The 16,624-nt window shown below is 35.2% G+C and overlaps 1 protein-coding gene across 1 annotated transcript; it reads right to left on the bottom strand.

Moving 5' to 3' along the window:
* Positions 1-114: 114 nt before the first annotated feature.
* On the bottom strand, positions 115-2,795 carry LOC120001933 (eukaryotic translation initiation factor 5A-2-like). The gene is made up of 5 exons (XM_038850456.1): positions 2,553-2,795; positions 1,771-1,893; positions 1,605-1,661; positions 1,461-1,535; positions 115-597 (listed from the first exon to the last, which is right to left on the bottom strand). The coding sequence occupies exons 1-5, from the start codon at positions 2,673-2,675 to the stop codon at positions 493-495; spliced, it is 483 nt and encodes a 160-aa protein (XP_038706384.1). The 5' UTR covers positions 2,676-2,795; the 3' UTR covers positions 115-492.
* Positions 2,796-16,624: the final 13,829 nt, after the last annotated feature.

Below are 16,624 nucleotides of genomic sequence, written 5' to 3'. Positions count from 1 at the left end.
TGACCAAAAGTGCAATCTATAGCCATCGAAGTGCTGCAAATCTCAATTGTGAAAACAAACAACTGACTGTAAAAAAAAAGAAAAAAAGAAGAAGGTTAATAAAAACCATTCCACTCATGAAGAACAAATTCCATTACATATGAACAAAGTAAAATAACCACTTCGGATTTCTTATATATCTGTTTATCTATACCCCTCCTGCGCAAAGAGTGTCTTCGCCTGAGATTTAACAATGCTGGGAGCGAATATACAGTCTTGACTGGCAAAAATAGAGGATTCAGCCCACACAATGATCAACAACACATCTCAAACAGCAATGAAACACGGAAAGATAATAATATATCAATTATAAAAAAAAGCTACGTGACTTGGGCTTCTTATAACAGTAAGGTAAACCACAACCAAGAGTTCCACCTCGCGCCGCAAAATCACCACAGTTCCAAGGCCCGACATGGAAACCTTGCTAAACTTCAATATCGGCATTCTTGAAATTCAATTCTTTGGACCAATGTCCTTGAGAGCGCAGATCTGCTCCTCTCCCATAGCAGACATCACAGTCACAACCAGATCTTTTCCCTCGCCAAATCCATCCTTGATCTGCACGGTACAATAAAAAAAGAAAGTTATCATTTAAACTGCAATGCAATGAAGAAAATATCTGAAAATATAATTGATGTCCTGGCTGAAATTTTTTTTAAGTCATTGCAGGCTAAGAAAATGTAAGGCACATAAAGCTGAATTAAGATCAAACAACAAATCCAGAAACATCCACAAATAAGAAACGGAAAATATGTAGAAAACGATTAAAACAAGGGACCAACACCAAATAACAATACAACAGTAGCAGTTGTTTAGCGACTTTCAACTGGATTTTGCTTTTCATGCTCGGTTGTATTATCGTCTTTTAATCTTCCTTAGCTGCTTACTATAACTATGACTACCACGGCTACTACAACCATTCCTACAATTAATTACTACCTGTGTTCCTCCTGCTTCATTAAATCAAACAGAGTTGGGAGCAGTACTCTTTTTTTGCTGAAGAGCTCTCTCATGATGAAGGCTTCTTCAGCTACTTCTGCAACTGCTTCTTATGCTGCAGCTCCTGTGTCACTTCTTAGTTATATGACGCTCTTTTGATATTCTTTACATACTTACTATCAACACTACAAACTAGTAGCTACTAGTACTACTCACTACTTGTGCCACCTTGTCATAACTACAAAATACTAGTAGAATTCGAACTAATAAAAACTAACTATTAGCACTAACTCATATAACTACTAACTAGTAACTACCCGTACTAACTAACAACTACCAAATACTAGTACTACTAACACTTATAGCTTCATAATGATCCTTTACTGTTGAATCAAAGAACGAGGTTGGCCAACACAAATCCACAAATATCCGCGAAATAAGATATCATTTTCTCTTTTGGGGTTAAGGGGTGCCCAACTAACCTGTGCAAGCAGACTTTCATCAGTTGGAAGCCTAAGGTCATCCTTGGTATTCCCATTATCAGTCAGCAGACTAACCTGAAAATTTTTTACAAGAAATCAATCCTGGCGTTCACGAGATACAAACAGAAGAGAGTATTATCATACAAATCCATCTTCAGATATATCAATCAGCTGATAGTCAGTACGATTGACATGGGGCACCTGCACATGATGATACACAAATTAATAATACAGAAAACTAAAAGCTAATAGAGAATCATATATCTCAAGATAATAACATAAGAGGAAGCAAATAACTAGACATCCATACATCACAGTTGTGGGAAGAAGGAACAATATCCTCAAGCTTCTTGCCATTGAAAATGTCAATCGCCACAAAATGACATTTGGCATGACCATGCTTTCCAGTTTTGGAAGTTGAAACCTCCACTACCTGTTGAGAAATCAGATAAGATTAACCAAGCCAAAAAAAAAAGACTAGTTATTCCATAAACTTCCGCTTGTTAATGCAATCCACACATTTCATCATAAAATAAAGATGACATATATTCCAAAGAAGAAACCTTCCCTGCAAATTTTCTTATTAGTTGATTAAGTGAAATGATGGAAAACAACACACGACAGAAGCAGCAATGATAGCAAAAACAATTGCAACAAGGAACAGACTGAAGCAGAGTGTACCACTAAACTCATTGAATAATACAATGATATAACTAGTAATTAATTAATTTGGCAACAGAAGAAGATTTTGATTTCAAAACATTCTGTAATGAAAAAAGAAAATTCATAGATATCCTATAAAGACACAAGTAACACAATCCAATTCAATCAGAGAACATGCATCATTAATGATAGAAAGACTTATAACTTCTATGTTATTCTGTGTTATCGTCTATTTCTCCTCCCATCTTGCCATTTTATAAGTGCGTAAATATTATAAACAATATCACTCACCACAGAAAACAGCACAAACACTCAAATTGTGATCTAACACATACAGTTTTGAGAAAAATTAAGAGTGGAAAGGAAGGGCACTAAGAATACAATTGAGATGTACGAGAAAACCAGATCCAAGATAGAAGGGCACGAAACCTTGCAAGGGCGGTTCTTGATGACAATGTAACCGTTCTTGCGGATGGCGCCAGCCTGCTGCGGGTAAGTTTTGGAAGCTCCTGCGTCGGCCTTGGACTCGAAGTGGTGTTCCTCGTCCGACATGGCTACGATGTTCAGTGTAGCGAGAACGAGCGTCGAAAACCAAAACGAGTCGAGAAAGAGCACGGTGAAGAAAAAGCAGCAGCGGAGAGCGCGAGGGGTGGGAGAAACGATGCGTCTGAGATCTTTTATAAGGATTGATAGTTTTTCCACCGTTCGATAAAATATTGACGGTGGATTTACAATTGGGTGGCGTTACAAGGACGCCGAAGTTTCCACACGTGGACTGCTATTGATTAAAGGGATAAGAATTGTTACACAAGTTCTCCACTTAAGGACAAATGTAGACATTCTGCAGGCCCATGGGAATTTGAATTTCCCGTGTTTTTCGATCCTATTGGGCTTTCTCTGGGCTTTGTTTGCTTTCAGCCGAGTTGCGCAAGTATTTTCTCGGTCTCTTGTGGCTTTGTTCTGCGTTCTAATTTTTTAGTAATTCTTTTGATTTTCTGCTTTTCGATTCTCGGTTCGCTGTTGCTTTGTTGCGTTCTAACTTTTTGGGGATTCTCTTGATTTTCTGTTTTCGTTTGATTGCACGTGTACACCTGGGGAAGTGGACTAGGGTCACGCCGTGCTTGCTGGTTGGTTATACTCAGGTGAATTCTTCTTTGCATGCATGTGTTAGTTTCGTGGATTTTTCCTCACATTGGATAGTTTGTTGTAGTCGATTTATGGAATTTTGTTGTCCTGTTGTTTGGCTGCATGAGTTATGCCGTCGATTTTTCCTCGCGTTGGATGGTTTGTTGTCATCGATTAATGAAATTTTGTTTTGTCCTGTTGTTTGGCGGCATGTTTTGATTGTTGTGATGGTTTGGTCGTACACTGATTAGTGGCTTCATGCCAATTTCTTCCTACTTAACTGTTGTGATGATTTGGTTGTGCACTTCTTCTTGGCTTTATAATTATTTTCTGGCATGTTGAATGATTAAAGTCTAACTCTTAAAGGAGGCTAGCCTTCTTTGTCTATTGTTGAGGTGGGAAGATCAAACTTCTGTTGTTAAGAGCAACACCTTCATTACTTGATGAATTACTTGATTGTGAGGGATAGTAAAAAATTTCAGAAAAATATGAGGATCTATAATGTCATGTTTGCGTTTACTTCTCTTGGTGGAAAAATTGATCATGGAATCAATGATTCATCAAGTCCATATGTTCTTAGGTTGTGTAGATAAAATTATCATAGGATAGGATCTTTGCTTCCAAGAAATGGGGAGACTCCAAAATTTGTGCAGTTGTATATGCATGATACTAATAATGAGGTGTTCAATAGGATGATGGTTGCTGGCTCACATTATAATAACTCAATAGATCAAGATGTAGTGGGACAATTGATTATTATGCTTGATGATTTCAATCAAGTTGCGAAAGCTTTCGGATGGTGAGGGATAGATTGAATGAGGATGTCGTTAGATCTATCAAGTTGAGGTTGTGTTCAAGGAAAAGAGGTGATGGCGTGGAGTATGATACACCTGTTTCTTAAGAAATCGCTGGATTGATAGTGGGTGATTTTGACAGTGCATCAGAGCATAGAGATATTATTGTTGAGCACAAAGTTGAAGGCTTGAAGCACATTGATGAATTCCACCCAAGTTTCATGGCAATGCAATATCCCCTTCTATTCCCTCATGGTGAAGATGTAGCGCTATACTAGGGATCTTAAATATCACAATACCATGTATAGGAGACCCACTAAGAGAGCTTGTGTGACAATGAAGAAACACTATGCATATAGATTACAACAGAGACATAATGAAGGGAAGACATTGATTAGAGGTGGGAGATTATTCTAGCAATACATAGTGGATGCATATTTATGTGTGGAGGAACAGAGATTAAATTTCATATGATTTAACCAGAGAAAACTAAAGTCAGAGCAATATCAAGGTATGTGATGCATTTGCGAGTAGTGATATTGATGGCAATGGTATTGGCAAGCGTATTTTGTTGCCATTGAGTTTTACTGGAGGTCCACGTTGCATGATGCAGAATTATTATGATGCCATGGGTTTGTGTAAATTTTATGGTTATTCATATTTTTTTGTAACATTCAGGGTGCGTTTGGTATGAGGGTAAAAATTTAGAGGTATAATTTGTTACCCATGTAAATGTTACAAGGGTAATAACAATTATGGAGAATAAGTGTTACCCTTGTTTGGTAAAGAAGGATAAAATTTACCCAAGTATTCATTACTCTTGTTTGTTACAACTATACATTACTGGTGTAATACCATTACCCTTGTTTGTTATTATTGTAATGAACAAAACTAGAAAAAAGTGAGATTATGTTTTTTATTGTTACGACTATCATGTACCAAAATTTTAAAAATATAGATACATATGCATATATATATATACACACAGCCAGACATATATATATATATATATATATAACAACAATCGTTAACAATTTCAACAAAATAATTTAATAACAGTCAAATCCATGACAAAGACGTAACACAAGAGTAGGGGTCACCATTTGACCCGCGGGCCTAAGTCTGAGCCCGGCCCTACCCAACCCCTTGGGCGGGCATGGGCTCCATTTTTTGGGTTAGCCCAACCCGAATCCCGACACCTCGGGCCAATTTTGGCCCAGCCCGAGCCCAACCCAACCCAACCCAAGCCCGATATCATTTATTTTTATATATATATTAATATGCATATATTTATATTTATATTTATATTTATATAAAATATGTATGTATATATATATAATACACACATACACAGACAGTGCATGCACTGTCTGTGTATATGTATTATGTATATATGTATGTGTATATATAATACATAGACAGTGCATATGTATATATATATGTGTGTCTGTGTATATGTATATATGTGTATATGTATGTGTATTATATATATATGTGTGTGTGTGTAATACATAGACAGTGCATATGTATATATATGTGTGTGTCTGTGTATATGTATATATGTATGTGTATTATATATATATATGTAAGTGTATTATATATATATATATATATATATATGTAAGTGCATTATATTATATATACAGATATATGTAAGTGTATTATATATATATATATAATACATAGACAGTGCGTATGTATATATATATATGTGTGTGTGTGTATATATATATATACACACACAGTGCATATGTGAGTGTGTGTGTATATGTGTGTGTGTATATGTGTGTGTGTCTGTGTACATATATATATGTATATATATATATATATAATATAATATATATGTGTATATATAACTTATAGGCTTTTAAAATTTTTTATTTAAAGGGGTAATAGGTTGGAGTAAAACTTCTCGTTACTTTTTATTACCCAGGTCCCCCCACTAGTAAACTTTATGTGTAAAAAATAAGCTCAATTACTAAAATTTATTACAGGAGTAAAAGTTATACTGACATAACAAACACAAGTAAACTTAAAATTTAATTACCCTTGTAACTATTACACCCCATTACCCTCGTACCAAACGCACCATCACTTGTAACTCTTAGTGGCCTGAGGTTACTGATGCACTTAAACTTATACCAAGACAGAAAATATAATATAGGCCTGATATTATAACAATGATGTTCAAAATGAAATTTGATTTTTTTTATCTGAGATTCGATCCGGTAAATACCTTGGTGAAATTTATGATCCATGACCCTTGTGATGCAAACAAAGTCTCATCTCCTTGTATGTCAAAGGATAGATGCACAAAGCATTTCTTGCGGCCCTTTCATGGGAAAACAACGATAAATGACAATGGTTTTCCTCTTTATAGACGCAGGGATGATGGGAGGATCATCTTAAAGAACGGACATAAATTGGATAACAGTTTTGTGGTTCCATATAATAAGAATTTATTACTTTGCTATCAAGCGCATATTAATGTTGAATGGTGCAACAAATCTAGGTCTATCAAGTATCTTTCAAATATATCAACAAGGAGCCAGATAGGAGTTGAACTATGTTGGAGGAAACTATCCAACGGAGCACACGCGATGTGATAGGGACAGGATCCATGGTTGTTGATGAGATACAACAATATCTTGATTGTAGATCGTAGATACTTGCCATCATATGAATCGCTTTGGCGATTGTTTGAGCATCACATTCATTTTACATATTCACATGTGGAACAATTACCTATACATTTATCTTTCATGCAAAATATTTACTATGATGATGATAGGAGTTTGTCAAGCATTATACAACAGTCAGGTGTTGTGAAAACAATGTTCATTGAGTGGATGTGTGCAAAATCTTTGACGATGAAGCAAGAGATTTGACATATAACTTATTTCCTTCGCAATATGTTTGGAATGCAAAGGACAAGAAATGGACTCCAAGACAGAGGGAATATACAGCAGTTGGGTGTTGAGAAAACAATGTTCACGAGTGGATGCATGCAAACTCTTTGTATGATGAAGCAAAATATGACTTTTTGCCTATTATTTTGGATGGAACAAGATATAACTTTTTACAATTATCAATTATTTGTCATAATTAGTACTCATCAAATTTTTTGTTTTGCAGATTAGACTATGTTGGAATGGATTACAACTTTATTTATGAGCTCCAGATTCCCAATTACCCATGAAAAATTTAAGCAAAAGTTGTACGATTGTGGAATTTTTAGCCATGATGTCATGATCATCAATGCACAATCAAACTTAAAACATCAACGAAAATAGACTCTTAGAGAAGCCATGAATTTTGCATGCATCATGGTAATCAAACATCAGGGTCAAATTGTGCTTTTGCAAGAATTTCAAAGAATGTGTGGAGCTACCAAGGTGAAAACCTAAACATTTCAGGAACAGTCCCCCTCAATTATACAGTTGAAATTTCTTTGTTGAGATTAAAAACAAGAAAAGAACAAGAAGCATGCTTGCATAACATCTACAAACAGTGAAACACCACAGAGGCCGGAGAACGGGGAACATTCTAAAAATGGAAAAATTCAACCAAACAAGTAATTTTAACTCTTCAATTTTCTCATACTAGAATACCCACCATAGTTGGTATTTGCAAGCGTGGGCATTGTACAGACTTAGGGTGTAATTCTCTTTCACGATAACTCTTTCACAATCAAGGGGACGACTTAACAATCAAAAGTGAAATTCTATTCAAGCATGCAGATGACTGTTCTCCATGCAAGCAACCAACATGAGTTCATTTGACGAAACGCACGAACATACAAAATTACGCAAATTAATAAACAAGAAAATTCAAAGAATTCACAAAACAGAGAAAGCACAACATAAGTCTCTTGCACTCAAATGCATAACAAAGTGAAAAATTCAGCAAACCTTGCCAAATTTGTGTCCAGATGCTTGGCGAAAAAGTGACTTTGATAAAACCAAGATTGAAGACAAGGCAAAGATTTGGTACAGAACAAAACCAACTAAACTAGCGCGAAGCACGACTTTTGGGTTTCTATAGGCTAAAAATTTGTCACTAACATTAGTTTCTATAGGCTTGGATCTTCAAATATTTTTTGTTGGCTGCACTTAAAGGCCTACAAATGTAAGGCAAAACCCAATGAAAGCTCTCATTATAGCCGATTTCCCCATCACCGTTCTCATCCCTAGAGACAAACAACGATAAATCTCTCGCTTCCATCCTCTGTTGCTCTTGCGACACCACCAAACTCTCAAATCATCAATGCACTATAAATCAAATAAGATGATATGCAGTACAAATTAGTAATTTCGTTGATTTTATGTTGTTGTATCAATAAAGTTGCTTTTGAATGCGTTTGTAATATGCGTGGGGGAGAATAACCTTGCTTTGTAGAGTATAGTTCACATGATTTCCTCTATTGCTAAGTATTCATCCCTTTTTGTTAACCTATCAAGAAATTTATGTTATTTTTGGGACTATAAATGCTTCACTATAATGGTTCTTTTTGTTGCATGCATGTTTTTCTCCTTGACTTCGCTTCGAGTTGGTTGATTTGTTGTACTCACTTCATGAAAATTTATGTAATCCTATTTTTTCACTGCAGCTCTTTTGTTGGATTAATGAACTTATTCAAATTTCTTCATACTTTACTGTTGTAATGATTTGCAGTGTGTGCACCTCTTTATAGTTCATTTGCTTAGATTGCGTTGTTGTTTGTTCTTTGCTTTGTTGTGTCAATGTTTTTCATTACTCTGGAATAAGACATCATCATCTTGAGATATGCAGAAAGCAACAATGGAACAAAGAACATGTGTGAACAAGAAACCCAGCTTTGCCAAACGCATGGATCCATGTTTTGAGCTAAAATTTGTAAGTGTTAATCACTCATTTCTTTCTTTTATCTCTTACAAAAATGATGCTTGAGCTCCCTTTTGCTATACCATCTAATAACCATTGGATACCGCAAATACATTGGTGTAACTAATGATGTCATGGCAATATTCAGAGGCCCAATAGGAGAAAATTGGCCTATCAAGATAAATGACAATCAAATTGAAGATGGATGGAAAGAATTTACAGAAGAGAACATACTGTAGATGGGTAATCTGTTGGTTATTACACATGAAGGGAGGATGATCTTTCATGTCACAATCTTTGATTCAATTGGATGTGAGAAACACAGCCAACAACTTAGTGATAAAAAAATGGAACAAATCTCATTTGAAGAGGCCCAAGAAGAACATAACAGTTACCCTCTTTTTCCCTCATGATTATCATGAATTACTCATTGTTTCAACTACACTTACAAACTGTCTTGCATATAGCACATCTGACGCAAGATGAGATGATCATGCATTACTCAGGGACAGGACTTGCAGTGCAAATTCAAAATCCATACTTTGATGCTACTGTCTATCCCTCAAATCTAAAGGATAAGAGGATGGTTAGTGATCAGAATGTATTAAAAGAATTGCTAAACATTGGTTATATTCTCACAAAAGTGTACAATGATTAATTCTAAATACCTTGTGTACATGTCTCATGAACAATTCATCCCAATTAAATTTGCAAGAGCCAACGGACTGCATGAAAGAGATGGCAACTACAAGATAATCTTGAGGAATCAACAAGGAAAATCTTGGATAGCACAATTAAAACGGAAGAGTGGCCATGGTAGCATCTACATTGAGATTGGTTAGGATGAATTCAGAACTCATAATGGACTAAAGGAAAGAGACTCCTTCATCTTGGAACTCATCGACAATGGTACAATTCCTCAGTTTCTCATCCATGGTTAGTTCTACAACCAAATTCTCCATTTCTTGCCGCCATGTTACTCTAACACATGAGTCAATCCTAGCAATCCGCCAACATATCACCAGGTTACAATTCATATTACCGCCAAAGAAACCCATTATTTCTTCAGTCAATTTTGTTCATGTTATCCAACGTAAATTGTAGGATCCCTATAATCAACTCATAGAAATTCACCCGCCGCGAAGCGCGGGTGAAGAGCTAGTATTAACAGAGATTGAAATCACATGCAAGAGAAAATAACTAGTACAAGGGAAACCAAATAGCACTAAGTCATTAAGAGAGATTGAAATCCACTACAAGTCTACAACAATCAATATTACAGCAAACGGCGCATGAGTATATGAAAAATAGCAAACGGCACATGAGGACAAGTCTATAGAGTATATGAGTTCATGTAGAAGGAAAAAACTCAATTACCTGAAAAATCACAAAGTTACAAGATCATATCAGAAGCCCTAATTCAACCCTTCAACTGAATCTCAAATCATCTACCCACCAGTACTCCAATATTCTCTCTGTTAAATAAAACTGATGTTATCCCTCTCCGTCTCAAGTGAGGCTGCGATAGCTGCGAACAAGTGAAACATGGAAGAAGTATTCGACAACACTCCACAAAGTTAGGTTAGACAAACTAACAAATAATATTTTACCATAAATACAAAACCTATATTTAAAAAAAATGTCTTACTGGGTTGTCGAGTGACCCAATAACCCGATAAGATTTTTTTAAATACCCGATAACCCAAGAAATCTAAAGAATTACATCCGAGACCCAAACCTTTTAAGACGGACTGATTCGGGTCTAACCCGACCCAATAAGAATTTGTTCGAACCAATCCGGTAGGAGCCGAGCCTAACTGGGTCTTCGGGTGGGATCCGATTTTCAGACCTATGGACACCACTAATTAACCAGACAGACCCATGGGCTTGGAAACTCTCTTATAGGCCCACAAAATCCTGAAGCTCACCAATAGGGTGTAGGCCCAAAGCCCAATTGAGATTGAATTAGGAGGCTATACTAGTCTAACCGAGTTCAAGCATATAGATTTTGAAAATTTATGGAAAGCTGAAGGAGAAGCATATCAGTTTCAAACAAATGAATGGATATTCTCAGATAGAATGGGAAAAATTAAATTTAATAGAATATTTTGTTTCGTTATTCAAATTTCAAGTGTATTTTAATTCAAAAAAAAATTCATTATTTTGTGTTCTTTCTAAATTTAGAATTCATAGGCTAAACACTGAATCAAAAATAAAAGGAAGAGGGGATACCTTTGAATAAACTCTTCGTTTTATGGAATCATACGTTGAATGTTGTATTTTTAATAGATGATGTTATCAAGGAACTCGATACAAGAGTGTTCCACTTATTTTTTTGATTGGATTATTGGCAAAAGCTATGATTTACGTTTGCACATGAAAATATTTTATCTTAACATTTATTGAGTGTTTTCATATGATATTCTTGATGTCTCTTGATTTGTAAAAATTAATGGAGTGAGTTAGTATAGCTATATGTCGTGTGCTATCAACGATTTTGACAGACGGGATGAGATAAGCTCTTGAGCAGTTATATATTCCAGACCCTTTTTGAATGAATGAAACTATGATCTTACTCCCGCCTACATTCCAATTTCATTCTTGATTACCTTTGTTCAAAAAGAATTTATATATATAATTTCCCAGACAGACTTCCCTTAATTTTTTTCCCATGACACACATATGCCTAAGGCTGCTATAATGGTGTTGTCACCATGGTTGTCAAAATCGCGATCTAGATCGTACGATCCTAGATAAGCAATCCAATCTTACGATTTTACAAATTGTGTTTTTTTGTGTACTTTTCAAGTTAGGCAGTGATGATTTTGAGGAATGGAGGAGAATACAATGAAATCACTAAAAGTAGTATTAAGACTAGTGATTTAGTAACTGTTCTTTTGATGATATTGCTTGTAATGACTATTGATAAATACATTGATGAAATAATGAAAAGGATTTGGAGAAAAAGTGTAGTTTAGGATATTAAATGTCAAGTAAGAATTATAAGTCTAAAAGGATAATTTGGATGGTTTCAATGTGTGTATTTTAAGGTGTATTAAGTAATTGTATACTGTAAGTTTAAATACGTGTGTAAATAGGGATTCCCTAATTATAATTTCATGATCGAGTATCCAGGTGCCAACTTTAAACTCTCTCCACATCATGAGTCCTTGTAGTCTGATGAAGACCAAGCTTCTTGTATAATTCAAGGAGGATAATCCAGCATGCGAAGACTACTTAGTTAAGGACTCTATATGATAGTTATTATTTTAATTAGTGTTTGCTTTCAATTAGCTTAGCTTGGTAGCTAAGGAATAGTTTTTTATTTGGTTTTCAAGTATTAGTTTAAGTACGATTTGTTTTGTCTTTCTATGGCTATATAAGATAAGAGAACATTAGGTTATTTTTCATTCAATTAATTAAAAAAACCGAGAATTTATTCTCAAAAACTCCTTGTTCTTTACTTCGATTTAGACCAATTTCTATCATAGTCCCTCTACTTGAACATGTTAGTACATGTAATCGATTCTATTTATAGTGAATAAATTGCTATAAATAAATTTGGTCAGACTCATGCAATCAAACGTCAAATAAAAATACCACAAATTCATGCAAACTCCTGTGAAGAATCTAAAAGGAACCTAAGGAATGGATACACAAGCCGCAAGTCTCACCAGGCTTACTATCTAATCTACAGATTTTCATGTAAGATTAATTATTAAATTAATCAATTTGTGACCCACATAATAAGAATGTGTGATCAGTTGGAGGTTTAATATGTTACATATTCCTTATCTCTAGTTGGTTAATAGAGAAGTGGTTTCCTAAGTGACTCCTACTATGATGGGTAAGTTGAGATGAAGCTGGATAAGGAAATTGTCCCCTCTCTGCCTATAAAACGATACGTTCAGTTCTCCCATCAATATAACATTGAACGTGAAAACTAAAGAGGGCCAAGAGAGAGAAACAGTTTCATACACCTTTGTTCAAAAGTTGGATCAACTGAAGATGTCGACATTGGATTCAAGTAAGTATTTTATAGTTGTTTGAGAATTATGAAAACTATGATAGTTCTAGATCCTGGATTATGTAGTGGTTCAATTATTTGACCACACTTGGTTTTAAATTATTGCTAACATTTGGTATCGAAGCACGTTTTCATGAATTATCATGTTTTTTTCCAATAATTGAATTGTTGTTATTCTGGTGGATATTTGATATCGATTCATTGCTCGGGTTTATATCTGATGAATTTCAAACATAATAATCTGAATAGATTTAACATCGTTTTTGTTGATCATTTTTCCGTAACATGTTTTTCTTTTGTATCTGATATGATTCGTATGTATTGGATTTAATGTAATAGATTTAAGTGATAAATAAATTATCTGAATGATGAAATTGACTTTATGCTACTGTTATTTTGGTGTGGAATATATGAAAATCTTTAAAAAAAAAAACACTTCTTATATATAACGTTTGTGCAAGGTCATTAATTTTTGATTTGGAATCTATATTATGATACAATCGGTAATCACCAAAGTGACCCAACTGGAATGACACATAGATAACAAGTTGAATAATTGAGACTTAAACATATTCCCTGATGTTATGAGCTTGCCATTTACAATTATTTAATCATGAGAACATTAGGTTTGGCCCAAAGGTGCACCACTTTTGAATGATTAGTTAATTGAAATAGGATAATTGATCGGTATTCATGGTTAAGAGTGAATAGATACCCAAAGGTAATATCAACTTAATTATGAATATTTCTCAATTAGTCTTATTAGGTGACAGGGAATCACCATGTTTGTCTTATAGTTTACCATTAGATAGCCCAAAGGTGGATCACGGTAATACTATATATTATTGTTTAAATATTTGTTTAAATGTGTTTCATTATGATGAATTGTTCCTTATTTATAACTCTTAGCATTAATATAGTGAGCATGAATTATTGTTTGCAGCATCTGTGCCTGTTTCGCTACATTCGCATGCTTCGTCTATTCCCATGCTTAATGGAACTAATTTCTCAGAATGGAGAGAGCATGTTCAGTTTCACCTTGGTGTACTGGACCTCCATGTTGCACTCCATGAAGGTGAGAAACCGGTTGCTCCTAATGATATGAGTAACCCGGAAGAAAAGGATTTATATAAGGCATGGGAAAAATCTAACAGACTGAGCCTTATGTTTATGCGGATGACAATAGCAAGCAACATCAAGACAACACTTCCAAAAACTGATGATGCTAAAGAATTCCTTGCCAATGTGGCAGAACGTTTCAAAACTGCTGACAAGTCCCTAGCGGGGACACTAATGGCTAAGCTTACCACCGTGAAATTTGATGGTATTCGTGGGATACAAGAGCATGTCATTGAAATGACAAATTTGGCAGCTCAATTAAAGACTCTGGGGATGAGTGTGGATGAGTTCTTTCTTGTGCAAGTTTGTGCATACATTAAACTTCCTACTGCAGAAGCATAAGGAATCTCTTCCATTTGTTTCCTTTCTTGTGCAATTCATTTTGAACTCCTTGCCTCCTCAGTATGGGCCATTTCAGATTAATTACAACACTATGAAGGATAAGTGGAATGTGAATGAATTGGGCAACATGCTGAATCAAGAAGAGACAAGGCTTAAGCAACTTGGACTACATTCAGTTCATCTCATAACTCAAGAAGCTGGAAAGAAGTGGAAGAAGCCTAAAGGTAGAAAGAATGAACCACCACTCTTTGTTGTTCTTACGGATGTCGAATCTCAAGCCAATATTGAACAACAAATTAATGAGCCACCAATATATAATGAGCCAGTCATCAATGAACAAGTAGTAGATGAACCACAAGAAGTAGCTTTAAGAAGATCCCAAAGAGAAAGGCGATCTGCTATTTCGGATGAATACGTGGTATATCTACAAGAATCTGATTTCGATATAGGATCGAATAAAGATCCAGTTTCATTTTCACAAGCCTTGGAAAGTGTAGATTCTACTAAATGGTTGGATGCCATGAAAGATGAATTGAAATCAATGGAACAAAATGAAGTTTGGGATCTTGTTCAGTTACCCGAAGGATACAAGAAAGTTGGTTGCAGGTGGGTCTTCAAGACCAAACGTGACGCTAAAGGTAATATTGAACGATTTAAAGCCAGACTTGTGACCAAAGGTTTCACTCAGAAAGAAGGCATTGATTACAAAGAGACCTTCTCCCCTGTATCTAAGAAGGACTCACTTAGAATCCTTATGGCTTTGGTGGCTCATTATGATTTTTCATTCCTTGTAAATACCTCATCACTTTCTTTGCAGCTTTCCAATGATCCATTCCTGGATTGCTTTGATATCTTGCTAACATTCCAACAGCAAAACTAATGTCTGGTTATTCAGATTCGGATTTTGCTGGGTGTAGTGATAGTAAAAAGTCCACTTTTGGTTATTTGTTCATGTTGGCTGGAGGGGCAATATCATGGAAAAGTGCAAAGCAAACTATCACAGCTTCATCCACTATGGAAGCTGAATTTGTGGCATGCTTTGAGGCCACGGTTCATGGATTATGGTTGCGAAATTTTATCTCAGGGCTTAGGATTGTTGACTCTATTTCCAAGCCTTTGAGAATTCACTGTGATAACTCTGCAGCTGTATTTTTCTCCAAAAATGACAAGTATTCCAAGGGAGCGAAACACATGGAATTGAAATATCTTATTGTTAAAGAAGATATATAGAAGCAACGAGTGTCAATAGAGCACATAAGCACACTGCTTATGATTGCCGACCCATTGACAAAAGGATTAGCTCCAAAGACATTTAAGGAACATGTCATTCGAATGGGTCTTGAACATAGCCCTTGATTATTGTTATGTAATGAGTTACTTTATGTTATTTATGGTATTTGACACTTGGAGATCTCGTTAAAGTTGGCTCTGCTAAATCCTGTTTTTTTTATTTATTTTAGTACGTACATATATGATGATCGACTGTAACAGGAAAAGTTCTCTTAAAGAAGACATTATTGTTGGACTTTTGAATTAGCTTCTTGCTTATAGACTATGTTAAACGATTTGCTAGTGTCGTGGTACATGGAAGGAACTATAATCACATAATTGATGTAGAACCGCCATGACTCGCATTAGTAAGTTGTTTAATTATAGTATCATGGTCACCAAGTTAAAGTGAGATTGAATATGTACTATGGCGCGCCTAATGTTACTTATTAAACCTTAACGTAAATTGATCATATGGGTCAAGTGAGAGAATGTAAGATTAATTATTAAATTAATCAATTTGTGACCCACATAATAAGAACGTGTGATCAATTGGAGGTTTAATATGTTACATATTCCTTATCTCTAGTTGGTTAATAGAGCAGTGGTTTCCTAAATGACTCCTACTATGATGGGTAAGTTGAGATAAACTTGGATAAGGAAACTGTCCCCTTTCTGCCTATAAAACGATACGTTCAGTTCTCCCATCAATATAACATTGAACGTGAAAACTAAAAAGGACCAAGAGAGAGAAACAGTTTCCTACACCTTTGTTCAAAACTTGGATCAACTGAAGATGTCGACATTGGATTCAAGTAAGTATTTTGTCGACATTGGATTGGATTCAAGTAAGTATTTTATAGTTGTTTGAGAATTATGAAAACTATGATAGTTCTAGATCCTGGATTATGTAGTGGTTCAATTATTTGACCACACTTGGTTTTAAATTATTGCTAACATTT

This window comes from Tripterygium wilfordii, chromosome 7 (assembly GCF_013401445.1).
Source record: "Tripterygium wilfordii isolate XIE 37 chromosome 7, ASM1340144v1, whole genome shotgun sequence".
In the NCBI taxonomy this organism is placed as follows: domain Eukaryota; kingdom Viridiplantae; phylum Streptophyta; class Magnoliopsida; order Celastrales; family Celastraceae; genus Tripterygium; species Tripterygium wilfordii.
This window is presented reverse-complemented; position numbering and strand designations above follow the sequence as displayed.

Excerpts from the sequence above, each read along its gene's own strand:
- LOC120001933 (XM_038850456.1), bottom strand. The coding sequence starts at position 2,675 with ATGTCGGACGAGGAACACCACTTCGAGTCCAAGGCCGACGCAGGAGCT. Across the intron at positions 1,894-2,552 it reads TCAAGAACCGCCCTTGCAAG|GTAGTGGAGGTTTCAACTTC; the intron begins GTTTCGTGCCCT and ends ATTTCTCAACAG. Across the intron at positions 1,662-1,770 it reads CTTCTTCCCACAACTGTGAT|GTGCCCCATGTCAATCGTAC; the intron begins GTATGGATGTCT and ends CATCATGTGCAG.